Genomic DNA, 21309 nt, shown 5'->3' with positions numbered 1-21309 from the left:
AAAAGAGATACAAGGTAAGGCAGATGATGTTGGAGAGACCCTAATGAAAGAGGGCAGTGTTTGGAAAGTCCCTGTACTGTTGTTTGCAGATGATACTGTGTTCTTAAGTGAAGATGAAGGGGAACTGCAAGACTTGGTGAATGAGTTTGGGGGAGTATGTAAGAAATGGAATCTAAAGGTGAATGTAGGGAAAAGTAAATTTATGGTCTTCGAGAGAAATGAAGTCACTGAATGTACAGTGAGACTGGATGAGGAGGAAATGGAAAACGTAAGTACATTTAAGTACTTGGGAAGTGTGATGAGTAAGGATGGAAGTTTAGAGGAAGAAGTGCTTGAATGCGTACAACAGGGAAGAAAGGTTGCTGGTTCTTTGAAAGCAGTGATGAGAAACAGGAAGTGAGCAAGGAAGTAAAAAAGTTGCTGCATGACAGTATTGTGATGCCAACTCTAACGAATGGAAATGAAGCTTGGACCTTGTTGGAAAGACACACGTCAAGAGTGACAGCAGTGGAAATGAGTTATGTGAGAGGAGCATATGGAGTTACGTGGAGAGACAGACTAACAAATGGGGAAGTGAAGGAGCATTGTGGTGTGAATGTGATAGGAAGCATTAGGAGAAACATATTGAGGTGGTTTGGCCATATGGAGAGTGAGAGACTGATGAGGAGAGTGTATGTGAATGAGGTGGAGGAGGGCACAGGGAGGGAGAGTCCAAGGTTGAGATGGAGGGATGGAGTGGAGAGGTACTGTATATGAGAGAGGGGAGCAGGGCAGTGAAATGGCAGGGGACAGGGCGAAATGGAGGTGATTTGTCTGTGGCCACCCCTTACGTGATTAAGGGGTCTGGCAATAGATAGATAGATAGATATTCATCATTTGGGGTCTGGCAATAGATAGACAGATAGATATTCATCATTTGTTAAAAAAAAAAAAGTGTTTATAATCTCACTGTTCCTGTGTTGAACCATGCATCTGCACTGAACATCCCACTCTAACATGAAAAATAATTGCAATGGAAAAACTTGCTACTCATAATAAGGATTCACTGCACAGTACTTCAGTACTCTACTCACCGATATTTCATAGTTTATCACCAAGAAGCTCAACACAACAGAGCCCGTGCAAATAAGGACAACAGCAAAGATGACGACAGTAAGCTTGCTGAACATGCCAGCTCCAATGAGACACACAAGAAGGTTGATGAAGTTCACTGCAGATCCATAGCCGAAGTTATACCACCCTCCACTTGTCAGGAACTGTCCCAGCTTACCTGTAATGTCAAAGTGCAAATGTATAATCATCTAATACAGGAAGCCAGAAATTTATGGAAAGATTACTGGCAGGCTTGAAAAGGCACTGAGCAAAATACTTCTTTACTTAAAACTTTAATAAATGACCAAAAATCATTAAGATACACTTCAATGTCCCTCCCTCATTTGCATGCTTAAACTTGAGAGAGAGAGAGAGAGAGAGAGAGAGAGAGAGAGAGAGAGAGAGAGAGAGAGATCAACGTAGAAAAAGAAAATCAACAGAAATACCAGAAAAGCCAAGAGAACCACCAAAATGAATTCTTAAATGTAACTATCCCACAAAGTTGAGTCTGCCATAAAATTAACCTACATCATCATTCATTCATTGCCAGACGCCATGTATCCCAGACGGGGTGGCTAAGGGCTTAGAGTTAATTGTTTTACAGGGAGGGGCACTAATCCTCCACCAACCCCACTTGACGTAGGGATGCCAACAGCATCTGGTGTTCCCAGGCGGTCACCCATCCAAGTACAATACTATATTATCCAAACCTTTACTATACCCCATCAAGAGCATAATGGTCCAGGGCTAGGCTACTCCATCCACACAATCCATTACATCATCAGGAGTGTATGGGCCTCAAGGCTTGGCTGTTCAGTCCAAACATATAATCCATGAATTCGATGATGTACTTTTTGGCTATTCGTGTTACCTCTAAATGATTTTGTTAATATTAGAGAAACTATTTGCACTGATGGGGTAGGATACAGTTTCCAGTAAATCCTTCACAACCTGATTTCTTTCCCTGTGCATATGTCAGAATATGTCATCAGATTCAAGGGGTTATGGCAATGGGATCATCTGCTAGCCCCAGAGTGGCATTATGTGGCAATGAATTCCATCACCCCTCAAATTAAGATCCTCCCAGGCCACATCTCGTTGGAATGCCTTAACCCACTTACCCACCTGGTGTTCACTGTTGGTTTCATGGTACGAATCTTTGCCTGAAAACTTACCACTCTCTCCAAAGTTGTCCACAAGTCCTTCCACACAGCCAGTAGCATAGAGGGCACTGCTGAACACATTGGCAAAGAAGAACAAAGCCCCTATGGCCCCTCCAAACTCAGGCCCTAATGTCCTGCTTATCATATCTGCACACCATTAAGGAAAATATTATGTACACATATATCTACAATACTGCACTGTACGGAATGAATTTTGTTTCATTCATATACAATTTAGCCAACACACATCCTTGAACTTGGCATATATCTTCTTTATTTTGCAGTTTATTTCTTGCAGTGCCAGAAGAGCCAATGCTCTGCCTTTACATGCTTCTCAAAACATTTTTTCATAACTTGCACCATATTCTAGTGTTAATCTCTAGTTATGCCTTGGCACTCTAGATGTAAAAATGGCAATGTTAGGTCAAGTTAAAATAGACTGATTAAGGTACTGGTACAGTACTGTAATGTAGCAGGTTACTGAAGACAGAACTTAAGCAATGGTGTTAACTGCTTCACTCCCAGGTACTCGAGCCCCGTGAAGGGCCGGGGGGGGTTTGCAGTGGTTTGGCCCCCATGTTGTCCTCTTCTTCTCTTCGACAGCCTCTGGGGGGTTGACCCACGGCGAACACGCCACTGCTACCCTGCCTGGGCTTCTAACCTGACCAAAACACACTACAACACTCTACAGATCATACAGAACAAGGCCCTAAAAATAATCACAGGCTGCACAGCTACTACACCCACAGACCACCTACATCAAGAAACCAAAGTCCTCAAGGTCAAGGATCACCTAGACATGAGAGGCACCCAGTTTCTTGCTGCGCCTCCACAAACCCACAACATCCACTACAGTACATGGCGGCACATCCACCCACACCAAGGAACATCAAAACAACACCCAGCACACGATACCATACACAAATACTGTCATCTCTCCCCCCTCGCCCACCTCAGACCAGCTTCCAGAAGCATATCCACGCTCAGATCACTCGCTGCTCCACTCAGTCACTAAAAAACAACACACAGCTGCATGAACGGCCTCCTGCATTCCACCCTTATGAATCCTATCTTCCTCGTGAGGACAGGGTCCACCTGGCCAGGCTGAGATGTGGGCACCATCCAGCCCTCTTAAGCTACCAAAAGAGGCTGGATGACTCCGTCGCTGATGCCTGTCCAGGATGCAACACAGCACCCCATACTATTAAGCACATTATGGAAGACTGCATTGCACACAATCACCTACGCCAACAACACAACATACACTCTTTGAGAGCTCTGTGGGAAAGCCCGGTCTCGGCCATGGCCTTCCTAAGGGATTCGGACTCGGGGCTGTTCGGCCAAACTGCCTAAAGAACAACTACTACTACTACTACTGCTTCACTCCAATGATTTAAATTTTATTCTGGTTGCTGAATACATACACTTCTTAAGGTTCAGAGCAACCAGGAATACTGAAGAGTTAGAAATTTTCTTCATCAGCCTCTTCACAACCTGATTTCTTTCCCAAAACTGAATAAAATGTGAACTTGGAAAGAAAAAAAAAAAAAGAAAAGGTAACAATGGTTTTGCTTGTTATGAAAGGATACAGTATGCTCCACCCCCTTCCACAGCCCCATTGGTCGAAATAGCACATATGGAGAGGATGGTGAAGAGCAGGATGGCGTATGCAAGTGTTAGCGATCCACACGCCTCCAGCAGACCAAGGTTACCCACGATGAAGCCTGCAGAGAGACACTTTTAGTCAATGTTCCATATTTACTGCCATCATCATCCTAATCATATTTTTCCCATCTAAAGACAAGGTACGGTAACATTTATAAAACTCCAAAAGATAAAATATGAGAATGAGAAAATATTAAACATTACCATCATCCTGACCTTTTCTTCTCCCACCTAAGAATGGGATGAAGGAAGATCAAGAAAAAAGGACTAGAGAAAGTATGAAAATAGGGGAACTATCAACAGCATGCCTAGTGAAACAGCCATCACTCTCATTCGCATTTCATTTAAGTCTAAAGCTGGTTGTATCTCACAGGTCTAACTATTTTTTTGCTTCGTTTCATTTCATTTTTAAAGGGTCCAACATGCGTGCATGGATTGGCCTTGGTCACCTAATGGCAGCTCTCCATGCTGCTTGATCTCTGGCAGCTTCCCTATTCAGTCCCTTATCCCTGAGGCCACACTCCATGACCTCATCCCAGGTGTTTTTTGGTCTGTCTCTTGCAGCCCTACTCCTAATGTTAACACTTCTCACTTTCTGCACCCAATTCTCATCCCCCATTCTCTCCACATGCCCAAACCATCTAAATGTACCCCTCCTCATACAACACCAATATGCTCCAGTCCCATCCCATCTCTCAACTCTTTCATTTGTATCAATTGTTCTGGTATTTTTCTTTATGGATACAGTTCACATACACCTACAGGATACAGTCTGATAAAGAACACAGTAGCTACATTTAAAATGGCTATGACTATTCAAATGGCAGCAAAACTTAAAGCAAAGGTAATTTCAAGAACACTATCGATCTACCCGTATCTATTTACAACCAGATGTCTTAATTCTGGAAAAGGATGCCACAAATGAATCACCTCCATGTCACCCTGTCTGCCACCATCAGGCTGCCCTTTCTCTACCCTAAACCCCTCTCATATAGGCTAACTCTTGACTCTATCTCATCCTCAGTCTCGCCCTGCCCCATCCCCTATTATGTCACTTAGAATATGACTGAGAGACAGACAGCTCAAACATTAGTTTTATACAAACTAACTATTGCCTACCAATATAATACTGATAAAATTATAATCACAACAATTATATACGTGATCTCTGACAATATGCTTACAGTAATTAAAGAATTAACAGGATTCTCTATAGTAAATGGCAATGTACAACTGGCATCATAAATTTTCTTGCAATTATGTCATCAACATAATTAGTCACATTACCGCAATTAACCTTGATGTGTATTGCTTCTCCAGCCCTGCTCTTGATTCTGAATGAAACCTGGCAAAACCATTTACAAAATACGGCATCACCATGTCCATCCTGTATACTGTATTTGTGTGTGTACTGCAGGGAGGCCTCTGGGCTAAGGGACAGAGCAGGTAAATAATCCATAACAGCAGCACATGGACAGCTCAAGCGAAAAGACCTACACATAACAGCATGGTCAATGATCTCTATATGAAAACATAATACCTTATTCTAGAGTCTCTGAAATCCACTAGGTCCGAGGGCTTTACAGAATAAATGAAGCTTCTTGCATTACTGTACTAAATTATATATGTTCTTATACCTGTCTCCCTCCCCTCCCCCCAAAAAAAAAATCAAATATGCAGCAACTGTGTGTGGAGAGGTGGTATCAATACATCCTTATTACACCAAAAAAGTATTTCACACTGATGAGGATTTTTGGAAACTGAATTACATTAAGGATCAGGTAACATTCAAGAAAAAACAATAGGATAATGATTGGTCATACACTGTACAGAACGTATGGATCACGGTGGGTGTATAAATGAAAATGGTGATAATCTTAAAAAAATGTGCTTCGTAGGGGGTCATATAAGCAAAAATGATGATTGTATATTAAAAACCGGTGGCTATAAAGTTATGACTGTACAGTACAGTAACTTCTCAAAAAAAGTGAGGGTTATGTTCCTGGAGAGGTCGCGTTACCTAAAAACGAGTTATTTAAACATAATTTTCCCATACGAAACAATGGTAATATTGGGGGTTACGTTCCTGGACTCTGGGAAAGTTTACCCATTTGGGAAGTTATGCTACACTAAACTTAAAAGCAACAATATTAATTTGAAAGAAAATCCACGTAAAAAACAAAAACAGTATATTTGGGGAGAAGTAAGCAACATTTGAACTCTAGCTGGGCCAAAGTGTTGTTTATTTCTCCCCAAATACATACAGTACTGTTTTCATTTTTACGTGGATTTTCTTTCAGTTTTGTTTCTTTCATGGCATTGTGAAAGTTCCTCAACATTATTAATGCATTAGTAGGTCATAGAAACCATACAAAGGAAGGAGTGTGTATAGTTGTGAGTAAAAGATGGAAGAAGAGCATAAGACAGTATGGATCAGTTGGGTCAAGGATTGTGTGGGTAAAGTTGAAAGTTGGAATACAAATGTGGGCGATTGTGTGTGTGTATGCACCAACGCAAGATCGTGCTAGAAGAGTGAGAGAAGAGTTCTGGACAAATGTGGAAGTGTGCATGGAAAAGTATGGAAGGAATGAAAGAGTGTTTTTGATTGGTGATATGAATGGTAAAGTTGGTAATGTGAAGGTGGATGGAATAGTTGGTGAGTGGGGTGTGCCTGCCGAGATAGATGAGAATGGGAGTGCGTTAGTGGACATTTGTGCTGGGAGGGGGTTGGTGATAGCCAATACCCTCTTCAGGCATAAAATGATCCACAGGTATACATGGTGAGTGATGAGAAGGGTGGGTGGTGAACTGAATGAAAGGAAGGCAATGATTGATTATGTGTGTGTGGATGAAAGGATGCGAAGGTGTGTAAAGGATGCAAGAGTGTATAAAGGTTGGGGGAGTGGACTTTCTGACCACTACTTGGTGGTGGCCAGAATTAGGATGCAAGTGAGATGGAGGAATAGAAGAAGGGAAAGACGAGAGGAAGGAGTAGTTGCAAGGAGAGTGGAAAGGTTACAAGAGGATGAGAAAAAGGCAGAGTATAAGAGAGAAGTGGAGGAACGATTGGGCAAATATGAATTGGAGCAGATGGGAGACGTGGAAGGTGTGTGTAAGATATTTACAGAAGAAATATGTGCAGCATGTGATGTGGTGTGTGGAAGGAAGAGAAGGCGGAGGGGGGTGCAAGGAACAGCGTGGTGGACTGAAGAGGTGAAACAGGCTGTGGCACAAAAGAAGAAAGCATACAATGAATGGGTGAGAAATAGGGGCGTGGAAGAAGTTGAGAGGCGGAAGAGAGAGTTATATGTGGAAAGGAAGAGAGAGGTGAAAAGATTAGTAAGAGAGAGTAAGAAGAGAGTGGATGAGGAATTTGGAAGGAATTTGAGTGTAAAGTGGAGGGACTGTAAGAAAATGTTCTGGAGAGAAGTGAAAAGAGTCAGACAGGGTGGAAGTGAAGTTAGCAGGGGAGTGAAAGATAAAAATGGTAGATTACTAGTGGAGAAGGGAGAAAAAGTGAGCAGATGGAGAGAACACTTTAAGGAATTGTTGAACGTAGAGGATGGAAGTAATGCGAGTATAAGTGGCTGGGGAATGGCTAGGAGAAGGAGGGAGGTGAGAAGACAGGAAGAAATCAGTAGGATAGAAGTTGTGGAAGCAATGAAGAAAGTTAAATCAGGGAAAGCCCCAGGAATTGATGGAGTGTGTGGTGAAATGCTGAAGCATGGGGGAGAGACAGTAGTAGAATGGATGTGGAAGATGTGCAGATTGGCCTGGGAGGAAGGTAGAGTCCCGAAGGATTGGAAGTCAGGTATAATTATTCCCTTGTACAAAGGAAAAGGGGAAAAAGAAGTGTGTGGTAATCATAGGGGCATTTGTCTTCTTAGTATAATAGGAAAAGTGTATGGTAGGATACTTATAGACAGAGTTAGAGAAAGAACAGAGAAATTAGTTGGAGAAGAACAGGGAGGCTTTAGGAAGGGAAGAGGTTGTGTAGAACAGATATTCATTCTTAGATCTTTAGTGGAAAAGTTTCTAGAGAAGGGAAAGAAGTTGTATGCGGCTTTCATGGATTTGGAGAAAGCATATGACAGGGTGGATAGACAAGGATTGTGGAAAGTGTTAAGAATATATGGAGTAGATGGGAAGTTGTTGAATGCTGTGAAGAGTATGTACGATGGTGCGAAGGCTGCAGTGCGTGTGGATGGTGAACTAAGTGAATTTTTCTCTTTGAAAGTTGGTTTGAAACAGGGATGTGTCATGTCTCCATGGTTGTTCAATCTGTACATGGATGGGGTAATAAAAGAGATACAAGGTAGGGCAGTGGATGTTGGAGTGGCCCTGGTGAGAGAGGATACTGTTTGGAAACTCCCTGTACTGTTGTTTGCAGATGATACTGTGTTGTTGAGTGAAGACGAAGGGGAGCTGCAAGGCTTGGTGGATGAGTTTGAGAGAGTGTGTAAGAAACGGAACCTAAAGGTGAATGTAGGGAAGAGTAAAGTGATGGTCTTTGAGAGAGGTGAAGTTAGTGAATGTACAGCGAGGTTAGATGGTGAGGAATTGGAAAATGTGAGTACATTTAAGTATTTGGGTAGTGTGATGAGTAAGGATGGAGGTTTGGAGGGTGAAGTGCTTGAAAGGGTACAGCTGGGAAGAAAGGTTGCTGGTTCCTTGAAAGCAGTGATAAGAAATAGGGAAGTGAGCATGGAAGTGAAAAAGTTACTACATGACAGTATTGTGATACCAACTCTAATGTACGGAAGTGAAGCTTGGACATTGTTGGAAGGACACAAGTCAAGAGTGAGAGCAGTGGAAATGAGTTATTTAAGAGGAGCCTGTGGAGTCATGTGGAGAGACAGGCTTACGAATGAGGATATAAAGGAGCGTTGTGGTGTGGATGTGGATGTGATAGGAAGCGTTATGAGGAACACACTGAGGTGGTTTGGCCATGTGGAGAGGATGGAGGGTGAAAGACTGACGAAGAGAGTGTATGTGAGTGAGGTGGAGGGGGGAAGAGGGAGGGGGAGGCCGAGGATGAGATGGAGGGATGGGGTGGAGAGGTATATGAGAGAGGGGGGTGTGAGTTGAGAGCAGGGCAGTGAAATGGCGGGGGACAGGGCGACTTGGAGGCGATTTGTTTGTGGCCACCCCAAACGGGATTGAGGCATCTGGCAATAGATAGATAGATAGAAACAATACAGTAAAAGCAACATTTTCATTACGGTAAGTAGGTCACAAACAATAACAACACACGGCATCACTTCATTACGCATCACTCGTCGTTTGCTGCTGTCCCTCCTCACCCCGCTACCCCCACCTCCCTCTGCTCCCCCTCCTCGGTATGCTGTCCCTCCTCACTCTGCTGTCCTGATATGTAAAGACTTAATTTACCATAATGAAACAGATACAATATATATATATATATATATATATATTTTTTCAACTGAATAAATTAAACCGTCCCCGAGATGGTCTATCAGCCTGAGACTGTCCAAGGCGTGCGCGGCTAATTTGAAAACATCACTTATGTGTAAAGTCGCGTTAAATTGAGAAGCCCTTGTTAGTTAAACATATCTCCTTAAATATTTGCTCGTGTTAAAACGAAAATGCGCTGTTTAAACTGGCATTAGTTGAGAGGTTACTGTCTGTTGAGAAACGGTTACTATAAAATTGCGATCGTATAACTGAACTACACTTAATCCTCATAAATTGCAGAAATTTGGGTCTGGACCACTGCCATGATTTATGAATTCCATGATCTATGAATAATAACTCTTATGTGAAAAATTAATTTGGGTCTGGACTTTGGCCAACCAGCCCCCACAGCACCATACCTACACCTATCTAGGTACCATCAAACACAAACATACAAATTTAGGAATATTCAGTGCATGTATTAAATAGAAATAAGCAATGTTAAGGGATCTCACCTTAATCCTATACGAAATTGCTTAAGTGAATGGAAAGAGGTGGTGTTGGGAAGAACTTAGAACCTCTCAGCATGAGATGGGGGTGCTCCCTCATGCTGTTCTCCTATCTCCAGCTCCTCTGCCTCCCTCAGGAAGCCCTCAAAGTTTGCCTCAGAGATGACAGATGCTACGTCATCCACACCCTCAGTGTGTGAAGGGTCAGGCAGTGGTTCAGGCTCAGTTTCTCCCCTTACCCGGGCAAAATAGTGGGTGATGAGTTCCTGATATCTCTCATTAGCTCTGCGATTATGCATGTCCCTGTAAAAATGCACAGCTTTTTCTAGGTAACCAATACTCTCACTACACTTTTCCTCATCATGTTCAATGGATATCACAATCTCCTTGGCCAAGTCTAGGTAAACAAGCAAATCACAGAGCTCCTTCATAGAAGGACCGCAACGTTCCTGCACATTCACTTCACTCACTTCACGGTTGGTCTGCTCCAAACGTTGACAGTACAACAATGGCGGCAGCTTCTTGATGCCATACTGCTTACAGCGCTTCATCGGGGGGTCAGGAGGGGCCATGGCAGGTAGGGGGCGGGGGGAAGTTGCACAGAAAAAGAAGGTAGCTCTTGTACTCCACGGCGATGGTCTGTAGTGTGCGGACTGGCGGGATAAGAACAACAACATGGAGGCATTAGTATGCCCACTTGCCACCAGGGACCCGTGGTCATTGGTTGTTGGGTCGCGATTTTCAGTTTGGATGCCGCAGTTTATGGTTCTCCTTGGAAAAGGCCCACTTAGGTGCCTAGGTCTGCGATTTTCTTGACTTAATGGTGATTAAAGGTTGCCGGCAGTATGACAGCCACTTAGCCGAGATTTACGAATCCGTGCTTTATGAACATAGGATTTATGAGGATTGAGTGTACTGCAAAAGTCAATTGTATAATGAGGGTGACGGATGAGATGCTACAGCTTCCTTAACCCAATAACCACGAGGATCCTTTTTTCCATTCTTGGCCTTTCAAGATTTATTCTGCTTGGGATAGGCTTTTCAAACTAAATGAGTTACATATAATATAGCCTTCATTAACCCTTACTTGACCAAAAATATGACCCAAGTCGAATACAAATATTTGGCTGCATTAAGACGTACAAATATTTGGCTGCATTAAGACAAACTAAATCTGTACCCCAAATTCACCTGGATATTTAACAGGAATATGCCTTAGTGAACAACATGAAACAAAAACAAAATAGGCTACATACCAACTCGCAGAAAGAGCAGTGAACTGAACTGTGAAAGACTGACAGGTGCAAAGACGCCTCCAAACGTGCCCAGGGTACGTCCTGTGCTGTTAGTCTCAGAGCTGCCATTGGATATGTCTCGACCACTGAGGCTTCGGAACAGTCGCCGCTGGGTTAGCAGAGGTGCTCGTTCCTGTTGATGGAGAGTATAAGATATATCAAATAGGAAGTTAATGTTGAGTGACAGTACATTATACAGTGTCTTTGTTCATAACTTGATGAAGATCCCTAACCCCAGCTCAGTTGATGGCCATGTATGGTCAGATTAGAGGATTGATTCCACTTTTTTTTTTTTTTTTTTTTTTTTTTTTTAATGTGTCCGACTCTGGGCATAGGCTTCACAGCCTGCTATCAAGGCCCAGCAGTCCTCCTACATACCATACACCTCTACATGTCACCACTTCGGCGCTAACACCCACCGTCCATATTGAATACATGCTAGGGCTGTCTCATACAGGACTGGTGTATTGGTATTAGCGGGGGTATTTTTACTACATGTCGGCGGGTCTTCTGGTAGATTAGTAAAGCCTGATTTAATGAAATTCAAATCCTTAAACTGTTCCCTACCCCAGCCGGGATTCGAACCTGGGTCCGTAAGGACTGCAGGCCACCTCTCTACCGATTGAGCCACCGCCTCCCCCAACCAAGGGGTTTTATTTGTACCTACACCCACCGCAAATTTACTTAGGAACTACACACAGAATTACTATGGGAGAGTTGTCTGTCTTTGCTTTGTGTTTCCACCTCTACCAAGTAAATTTTGGGGCAAAAAGTAACTGGCAATTCCTCAGGTGTTGGCGGGAGGTGGTGAAACACTCAGCACGTCAGTGCTTGTCCAGAAGCGAGAGTGGGAGTATATGTTCCCCTTGCTCTGAGCCTGCATCTCCCTCTTTTTAAGTATGCATTACTGTTTGCCCTGTTATTCTGCTAGAGTCGAGTTGTCATGCCTGGAAAGTACGGCTCAGGGGATGAGAGGGTCCATATCATTGCATGGAGGCAGGATAATGTCCCTATCAACACGATTTGTGAACATACTGGATGCGCAAAGTCGACTGTCATAAAGATTCTTGCTGCGGCGTGTGGCCTGTCACCTGATGTCGTACCAGAGCACAAGCATGGCGCTGGAAAGATGAGGACGACTTCCAGAGGTACAGATACGTTTCTGAAGAGGGAAGTAATCAAGAATCCTCAACTGACAGAGCAGAACTGAAGAGACTGCATCCCCAGCCGTTACAAAACGTCTCAATTCGAACTATCCCACACCACTTGCAGAAGGAGCTGGGTTTGCCAAGCCGCACCGGAGCCAAGAAACCACCGCTTCTCACTGACAGCATGAAGAAGCAGCACATTCAGTCTGCCAAGAAGTATGCACACTGGACATCGGATGAGTGGAGAAAAGTTATGTTTTCCAATGAAAGCACATTTCAAGTGTTCCAGGCTCGTTCTGCCAAGGTTTGTCACCCGGCCTCCCGTAGTCGATATGACCCTGCTTACACGGTGCCGACTGTTAAGCACTCACAATCAGTAATGGTATGGGGGTGGTTCTCAGGTGAAATGGCAAGGGGAGGTTGCTACTTTCTTCCTAATAACTTGATGATGAATGGTGGCCGGTACATTCAAGTTCTGAAAGATCATTTGTTGAACTTTTTTGCTATTCATGGGTGTCACTTTTTCACGCATGATTCAGCAAGAAAGGTGACAAAATGGCTTCAGGATAATCGGATTGAGGTCCTCGATTGGCCTGGCAACAGTCCGGATCTAAACCTGATAGAAACTGCTAGGCAAAGATGAAGAAAATCATGGCAGAGAAGAAGACACCCAATCTGGACAACCTCAAGACTGAACTGACAAATGTTTGGTGCAAAAGAAATGTCCTTAGAATACTTTAGAGATCCAAGAGATTCCGTGCCAAAAGGCATCCAACTGGTCCTGAAAAACGAGGGAAACTTGATTTCATATTAATGAATGGCATTTCATGAACAAACATTGTGATAAACTATGATTTCTGTGTTTACTTATACCATGTGGGGGGAGGTCCTAAGTCAATTTGCGGTAGCTGTAACTACTGTGGCTCCTCAAATTTTATACAACACTGATTTAGTGTTCAGGCTGTGTGAGTGGCCCAGCTCCATTAGAAAAAAATAAAAAAATAAAACAAAAATAAAAAGTTATGTCTTTACTAATAAGGGCTGTGTTCCAAAATATTACAACTTTTTTTCACAAAACAAGCAGCTCCTGCAAACTGGTCAAAAGTGGCAAATTAGCATTACACATGGCAAAGGGATCTTTAAATGCAAAATGTTCATAAATTACTGCTAACTTAAAAAAAAAAAAAAAAAAAAAAAAATGGTGAACACACAATGAGAGATTACTGTTTTTGTCAACAACAAGAACGAGTTCATAAGATTTCACGGTGTAAATGGAAGGGAGAAGTGCCATACTGAGTAAAAAATTGGCAGACTTTGTGAAAGTTGCCTGGACCTTGTTGGATGTGCATAGGTCAAGAGTGAGGGCAGTGGAAATGAGTTACTTGAGAGGTGCATGTAGAGTTACTTGGAGAGACAGACTGATAAATAAGGAAGTGATGGGGCATTGTGGTGTGGATGTGACTAAAAATGTTAGGAGAGGTGGTCTGGCCATGTGGAGAGGATGGAGAACGTGGGGTTACAAAAGACAGTGTATGTGAGTGGGGTGGGATGGGGGGGGAGAGGGAGGGGGAGACTAAGGATGAGAAGGAAGGATGGAATGGAGAGGTATATGAGGGAGGAGTGTGATTTGGGGGATGGCACCAAAATGGCAGGGGTCAGGGCAACATGCCCCATGGAGGCAATTTGTTTGTGGCCACCCTTTATGGGATTAGGGCACCCTGCTGCAGACAGATAATGAAAGAATAAAAAAATGTGCATTCAGTCTCTCCCAAACACACAGAGATTAACAGGGTGGTGATAAGTGCATGTTTGAGGCTAAAACTTTGCTGCTAAATACATACAACTCACAGCCTCAGGGAAAATTGTGAAATGTTAATACTGCACAGAATGTGGTTTTTCTCCTCTATTTGTTTCATCACACTACCAGGGAAGGTGCTAAAGAGGAAGACCTTCATACAGTGGCACCAATATAATCTGATCAGCACAGCAATTATACAAATGCACCTCAAGTCTCTCCCTATCCTCTGAAGTAAGCACTGCAGACTGCAAGAAAAGGACTACTTCAGGCTGCAATCCACAAGGTTAACATTTCTATAAGGCTGGGACCATAATTTAAAAAAACAACAATGAAAGGTAAAAAACTGCTCTAGGGGAATTCAATTTTTCTCAGGACTGAGAGGAGAGGTATATGAATAAGAGGTGTGGGACAGTGAGAGAGGACTGCCTGAGACTGGAGGATACAGCATCATGGAAAGGTGATTTGTTTGGGGGGATGCCACTGCTGCCCCATCCAGGGTGACATTATACAGTAGTGCAGGGGCTGAGCCACAAATACCTGAATAAAATCTACAGTCCTTATAGGCAAATGTCCAAGAGTAACTGGTACTCTACTATATTATCCTCTAATTAGTCTCCAAGTTATTCAATCACTAATGCTTTATTGAATACAGTGTTTAGAAAATGGGGAGGGGGCTGCTTCTCCACTCTTATCTCCATCTGCAATCGCATCTGCATTAAAAATAAATTAGATGAGGTTGGCTCAATTTCAATGCAGCTACATGTGAAAGTATAGGGAGCTGGGAGTTGGAGAAGCAGCATCCCTCTCTATTCTCTCACTTCATATTAGTACTAAACTAAGAATTTATGACAGAGAAGTTGCAGGGAAGATCCTTCCAATTCAACTAGACTGCCAAGAAACTATGGCATCAACTTATCTATTACCCAATCCTTTATTGCTCATCAAGGGTATGGAAGCCCAGAACTAAGCTAGTTAGTTCCAACATTTAAGGCAACAGTGATCAGTCACTTCCTTCTGAGCAGCATTATATGAACAATAAACTCCAACCATCCATTGAATGTAAAGCCTTATGGACCACACATTCAGCTGGAGCACCTTAACCTACTAGGCCATCAGGTGTTTATTTGGTTAGATAATTACCTTTCAGAGTAGCAAATGATTTTCTTGGCTACAAAAAATTACCTGGCTTGTCAGCAATTGTAATCAATGGAAGTGGAGAGTGGATTTCCCACCTACACACAGAAATTTAAAAATAAATAAATAATAATAATAACAATAACATAAACAAATATATAAATATGCTTGATTATGGGGAAAAAATACTGATTCCTCAGTCAAACTTCATGAGAATAAATCAAAGAGGTTATGAAAATGCACTGCAACCAGAGGAAATGACTCATATACTGTACAAAACATCAGATAAGGAAACAAATGAAACTCATCAAAAAATTCCATCAAGTGGTGCCCAAGTAGCTAAGTCATTTACTACAGGCTACACTCCAAAAAACTTTCCACAAAAATATTTTGGACAAAATGTAGGAAAGCTCACTTAGCTACAAGGATGTTAAAACAGTTCTAAGATGGATTAAGTTGCACCATTATGTAATTTACTTCTCACACCCAAATTTACCAAAAACAAAAAGCCATGAGCACTGTTATGGACTTAAAAATTATTATACTGTATACAGTACATAAGTACAAATAAAAAATAAATGCCATCCTTGAAGGCTAGACATCCATCCACAGCTGTGCACAGCTATAAATCACACTTACACACCCTTACAGATGTCTTTGGGAGATGCTATTGGGTCTGTGACTCCAGCTCCATACTTTCTATCTATCTACTGCCAGACACCTCAATCCTGTAACGGGTGACACAGACAAACTGCCTCCATGTCGCCCTGTCCCGTGCTCTTCTTGGTAGTGGTTAAGGTTATTGTAATTTTGTTGCATACTTTCTTTAATATTACATTTCTGCTTCTGATGGGCCCATACTTAATTCAATCTTTTAGTCTTTTTACTGAAGTGCAATTACCACCCACTGACTCGATGTACTGCTTCAGGTAGCTCTAAACTGAGTGACAAGCTGAATAGTTTACACTAACCCACAAACTATTTACTAGACAAGCTGAATAGTTTACTCTAACCCACCAACTATTTACTATGATAAGTGGTAACCATATACCAGGTAACCAAATGCCCTCAGGTGGTCTAGGGTGCTAAGGAAATCCAACCAGACAGGCCTCACAGGGGTTTATATCCAAGGGTGGTTAGGTTTTATCACTTACATACTGCCACTATGGGACAGGTGGGGCTGATCACCCTTGCCTTAAATGTCAGGATGGTAGCCTATCCCTAGGCTACTATTCTTCTGATGAGGCAAAGAAGATAGGATGGCAGATGGGTAGAATATAACTGAATCAGAGTTTACTACTGATTTTGGTAGATCATTCTGATTACTCTGTTGCAGAATGTGTATTTCCTGAGATTCAGTCTTGGTCAGTTTTGGAATACAGTACGGTACCTTCTTGCTGTAATCCCTCACTGGTGACTCCTCTTAATTAATTACTAAAATTCAAATCGTCCCTCAAATATTCAACATAACTTTTTTACCAAGGAAGCACTACATTGAATTAGATTTGTTAGTCTTTAGCCTGCAATTTCTTGTTAAAGGTTTAAAATTCTGTATAAGGAAGGATGAATACCGTTTTTTCCTTCTGCCTCTATCCTGCTGAGAGTGGCTGATTAAGTAACTTGATCCTCATGATAAATGTACTCAAACTGCCTTTAAGGGCTAAAGGATACTGATGCTAGGACCAAATGATATATTTTTTTTTTTTTTTTTTTTTTTTTTTTAATGCGAGGAAGAAGGAACCAAAGGCCATGAGCCCGCAGTAACAGTTCCCTCCAAGAGAAAAACAAAATACAATAGAGAGCCAAATTCAAGATCTGATCATTTTGAGATGCCTGGACACACTGCGTTTGAAAGACTGGAGATCATAGGCAGGAGGAAATACAGACAGAGGGAGACAGTTCCAGAGCTGACCTGTTGCATGAATGAAAGACTGGGAGTAACGGTTAACTCTTGCATTAGAGAGTTGGACAGAAAAGGGATGAGAGTTTGCTGCCAGACGGGTGCTACGCGCCCGTCGTAGAGGTGGAGGAATGCAAGCAGACAGTTCAGAGGAGCAGTGACCATTAAAGTAGCGATAGAAAAGAGATAAAGATGCCAAGGTTTGGAGTATGGAATGATGCTTTCATGGCTGGATTGGGTCTTGTAAGGTGTGGTGTCAAGACTGAATGATACCAGAGTTAGGACTGAGGAATGATGCTTTCACAATCACATTAGCCTTAGTCTTGTTAGGCTTGGTGCTAGGAGATAATGGCAGCCAGGTTTGACTAACAAATGAAGCTTTTATGAGCTAGTTTGGTCTCATCAGGTTTGGTGTTAAATGATACCACTGTTGGGACTAAAAAATGCTTCACAGTCAGATTTGGGTAATAACCTAGAACGGCAATGCCCGAATAGGTCAGGTCAGGATGGGTTAAGTATCAACTAGTACTATTTATATATGAGCAGAAGTTATATACAGGGCCTGACCCAATTTCTGACACTACTGGTACAATATACCCCAGTCCATCCTAAACCGACCTTCCATCTAACTAACAGGGGCAAAGCAGTTCTGAAACATTGTCTTATGGTGTTTTTAAGTTTGGTTTGCATAATGTTCACCTTCTGTGGGTAAAACTAGTGATGTTCTATTAATAACAAGATCAAAATTACACCTGCATGTTTTTAGCCCTTATATTTTGGTGGTCACTGGGTATTTTCAACTTAAAGATATATACATAACTACAATACAGGAAAGGATGCTCCTCTACACGGTCTCAAAATTTCTTTTGCGCTATCAAACGCACTTGTGTACTGTACTATGGCACTGAGCACGCTAATATCACCCGAGATGCAGACTGTTTACCGCATATATATCAGTATCAGCTACGTATATCACCTAGAATATGTACTCAGATGGCATAAATCACGAGTCTGAGCCTAACACATTTACGTACATTTGTGACTCACCTTTTTATTAACGCCCACCACAGCCTCGGCATCCCCGCCTCCACCAAACTCCGCATTGGTGCTGTTTATGGAGGGGTCTGGGGTGGCCATGCTAAGCCCCAGTAACTCACACACACCCTACACACGCCCACACACTCCTGGTGCACCGTGGGATTTGTGCACACCCTCACAAATCAAGGAAATAATCGCGTAATACTAAGGTTCCTCCACCAAGCCACCACAACCACCTCCACAGCTGATGATGACAACACTGGCAATGAAATCCGTCACTGTTGCCACACCGCCCCGGCACCAAACCCCACATCTCAGGTAGGAAAAATCAGATAAACCAGGTGACCGCAATAATTGACTATCAGTGTTTATCTATTAGCGGTGTTCTCAAATATTTACTTTTGTTGCAGATAAGATATTCAATGAAATTACAAGCGATGGCTAATCTTTTTTAATGTACTGTTCTGGCAAAACTGCCGCGACCTCATGCTACGTAGTTTCTCTGCGTTCGGCCTCTTTTCAAAAGTTTAGACATAAACATAGAAGAAAATGCTAATTATACACCGTAAATATCCAGTTCATGGACTATTTGTTCAAGCATATGTTATAAAGTTAAGAAAGCTGAGTAAACGACTTAATTTTCACATGATTCTCCTCTCATGAAGTCCTTCTCAAAATACGGGATGCACAGTAGGCCCGGATACAGCTGTACCGTAGATAATTACACTCCAAGCAATGGGAGGACCTCATATGACTCTGACTCATTTTTACGTATGAACATTGCGCAGTAACCATCAGCGCCATCTGCGCTGCCCAGCCCTCAGTTATGAGTCCTGCGGTTGCCCACACTGAGGGGCGAGTAGTCTATGATACAACACTGACGTCACTGATAAAAACACCTAAAAATATGGGGCTTGATGCCACTCAGTCGGAAGAGAGAAAGGAGACAGGAGGCTGATAAGATGGTTAAATAATGAATTTCAGAAAGAGACTCAAGATAATCTATGCCATTCGAACAGCAGGTTAGTTTGTTAAGAACAATGAAATACACAAATGGGACCTTAACACCAAGAACCAAGAACATGCACAAGCAATTACCCAAGCATCCAACAACATTTAGAGCTGTAAATACCCATAAGTTACTACTGAAACTACGTGTGAATCTGCGGTGGGCGTGTCTTCGTAGATGCGGGGTGGTTGCGAAATGAATGGAGTTCTTGCGGGTGGTGAACATTGAATTAAGAAAATACTGGTGGGACGGACGGCGCCCAATAGTCTAGTATTACCGGGTGACGACACTGCCTTTCATCGTGTGGAATTTGAATGAAAAGGCAGAGGATTTTTGATACTCTTTGTCATTTTGTTTTACACTGCGGTAACTCAGCCTTGGGCCCCTATATCTTCGAGGGATATTGTGTGGGCTGTGTTTTATATCTCTATTTATCTATATATCTATTTAATCTAAGGAGGAGGTGCTATTGAGAACCCTAAATCCTCTAGAATATGACATGAAGTTTATATCATCAGTCTATGTTAAATGATAGACACTAAACTGTTTTCTTTATCATACTTATGGCCATGGCAGAGAGAGAGAGAGAGAGAGAGAGAGAGAGAGAGAGAGAGAGACGTGGTGATGGTGGTGTATGGGTGATGCAGGGGTTGTGGTGGTGGTGATGGAAGTGGTGTAGAAGACCAGAGACGAAATGAGGAGAGAATCTAGGAATACAGAAGAGAGTTGTAGAGAAAGTGGTGTGCGAAGTGACAAGATAGCCTCCTTCTTCCAGCTTTATCAGTTCTCACTTCTCTAGATAAAGCTGTCTCGTTAAATATTTAGAGATTTCGGTTCACCTCATCCTAAGCGATATAATGCGCGTATTACATCTTAGTATTATACTGAATGCTATATGCACATTGTTTTAATGTCCATATAGTTTGTATAAAAACATAGAAGAGGATATTGGGGTGTAATGTGGTGAATAAATACCATGGGAATAGATGTTACGAAATATCCCAAACCAACTATAAATAAAAGGTCCCCTATTCATGCCCTTGGAGACTTCATCCTCGGCGATGTACTGTAGTTTGCACATTTTATCAGCTTGTTGTATATGACTGATACAGTGCAGGCAATAAAATAATATACAGTGAATGATGCACAAGAAAATATTAAAGTGTAATAAGCAAATTAAGTCGCCGAGGAGGAGAAGGAAGAGGAGGAGGAGGAGGTGCCACGAAGTCTCCCGTCCCAATAATGATGACACGGGCCTTTTCCACCAAATTCCTAATCAAACTTATCTGTTACCGGGTGAAAGTCACACATATACATGTCTGGTAGATAAACTACCAACACTCCTATATCTGCCCTATAACACTCAGATCAGTATGTAATTGGCACCTATTTGGCGAGGTTTAATTAAATGTTTCTGAAATTCACCTGCGTTTTCCATGTAGTTTTGATCTCCGGGAAGTTCAAAGAGGTACAAAATTTTTCGTTGCCTTGTTCTTCCTGCGGGAAAAAGAAAATAATAAAAATAAAAGTCTATCTTGACTGACAGGAAACTGATTTTGTTTGAAAATCACAGTTCTTTCCCTCTACCCACCTGTCATTCAGTATTTCTCGTCGGGTAAGGAGGCTCCCTAACACCTGCTCCTTGACGATTTACAGTATTTCCCAGACTGCCCATTAATATCCTCTTTTTGGCTTCTTATATCTTCTTACTGTCGGTATAGATTGCATGAATAACACACAAGAATATAGTAACGGCGCAGAATCAGAAAAAAAAAAAAAAAACAGTAAGGAAGAGGTGTTGGTGAGCTTCCTAACCACACGAGAATACCGCCCCAGCCACACCCAAACTTGAGGAGAGTGTGACCAGCCTCCCTCATCCTCGAGCGGCATTAAGTGTGGAATGAACCCCAACCACAGTAACAAAGATTCAGTTTAACAAGAGGCGATTTTGCTTAACTGAGAGAGTAATAATAGTAGCAGTTGTCTCCCCAAGCTCATCCGAAACGTGGACCCAGTGGACTACAGGCCTAGACTTCTCTCTTCTTGCAGTCCACCATCCTCCATTTAGGGGATAGGGACATATAGTTGAGGGACGTGTGTATAACCAGGCAGTGGAGCCGCCTGGTTATGTCGGTGCCACCAC

At 42.4% G+C, this 21309-nt stretch overlaps 1 protein-coding gene across 1 annotated transcript in view; it reads right to left on the bottom strand.

Moving 5' to 3' along the window:
- LOC145395182 (solute carrier family 12 member 9) overlaps positions 1–18356 on the bottom strand; it is a 38864-nt gene extending 20508 nt beyond the window's left edge. Inside the window, exons 1-5 of the mRNA XM_080268872.1 lie at positions 18167–18356; positions 11101–11272; positions 3845–3979; positions 2268–2402; positions 1074–1270 (exon numbers count right to left, since the gene is read on the bottom strand). Coding sequence (XP_080124998.1) covers positions 1074–1270; positions 2268–2402; positions 3845–3979; positions 11101–11272; positions 18167–18256 — 729 coding nt within the window. The 5' untranslated portion in view covers positions 18257–18356. The remainder of the gene's footprint in view (positions 1–1073; positions 1271–2267; positions 2403–3844; positions 3980–11100; positions 11273–18166) is intronic.
- Between the last annotated feature and the right edge of the window lie 2953 nt (positions 18357–21309).

This window comes from Coenobita brevimanus, chromosome 30 (genome assembly GCF_032717465.1).
Source record: "Coenobita brevimanus isolate Jiangsu-jjx chromosome 30, ASM3271746v2, whole genome shotgun sequence".
Lineage (NCBI taxonomy): Eukaryota > Metazoa > Arthropoda > Malacostraca > Decapoda > Coenobitidae > Coenobita > Coenobita brevimanus.
This window is presented reverse-complemented; position numbering and strand designations above follow the sequence as displayed.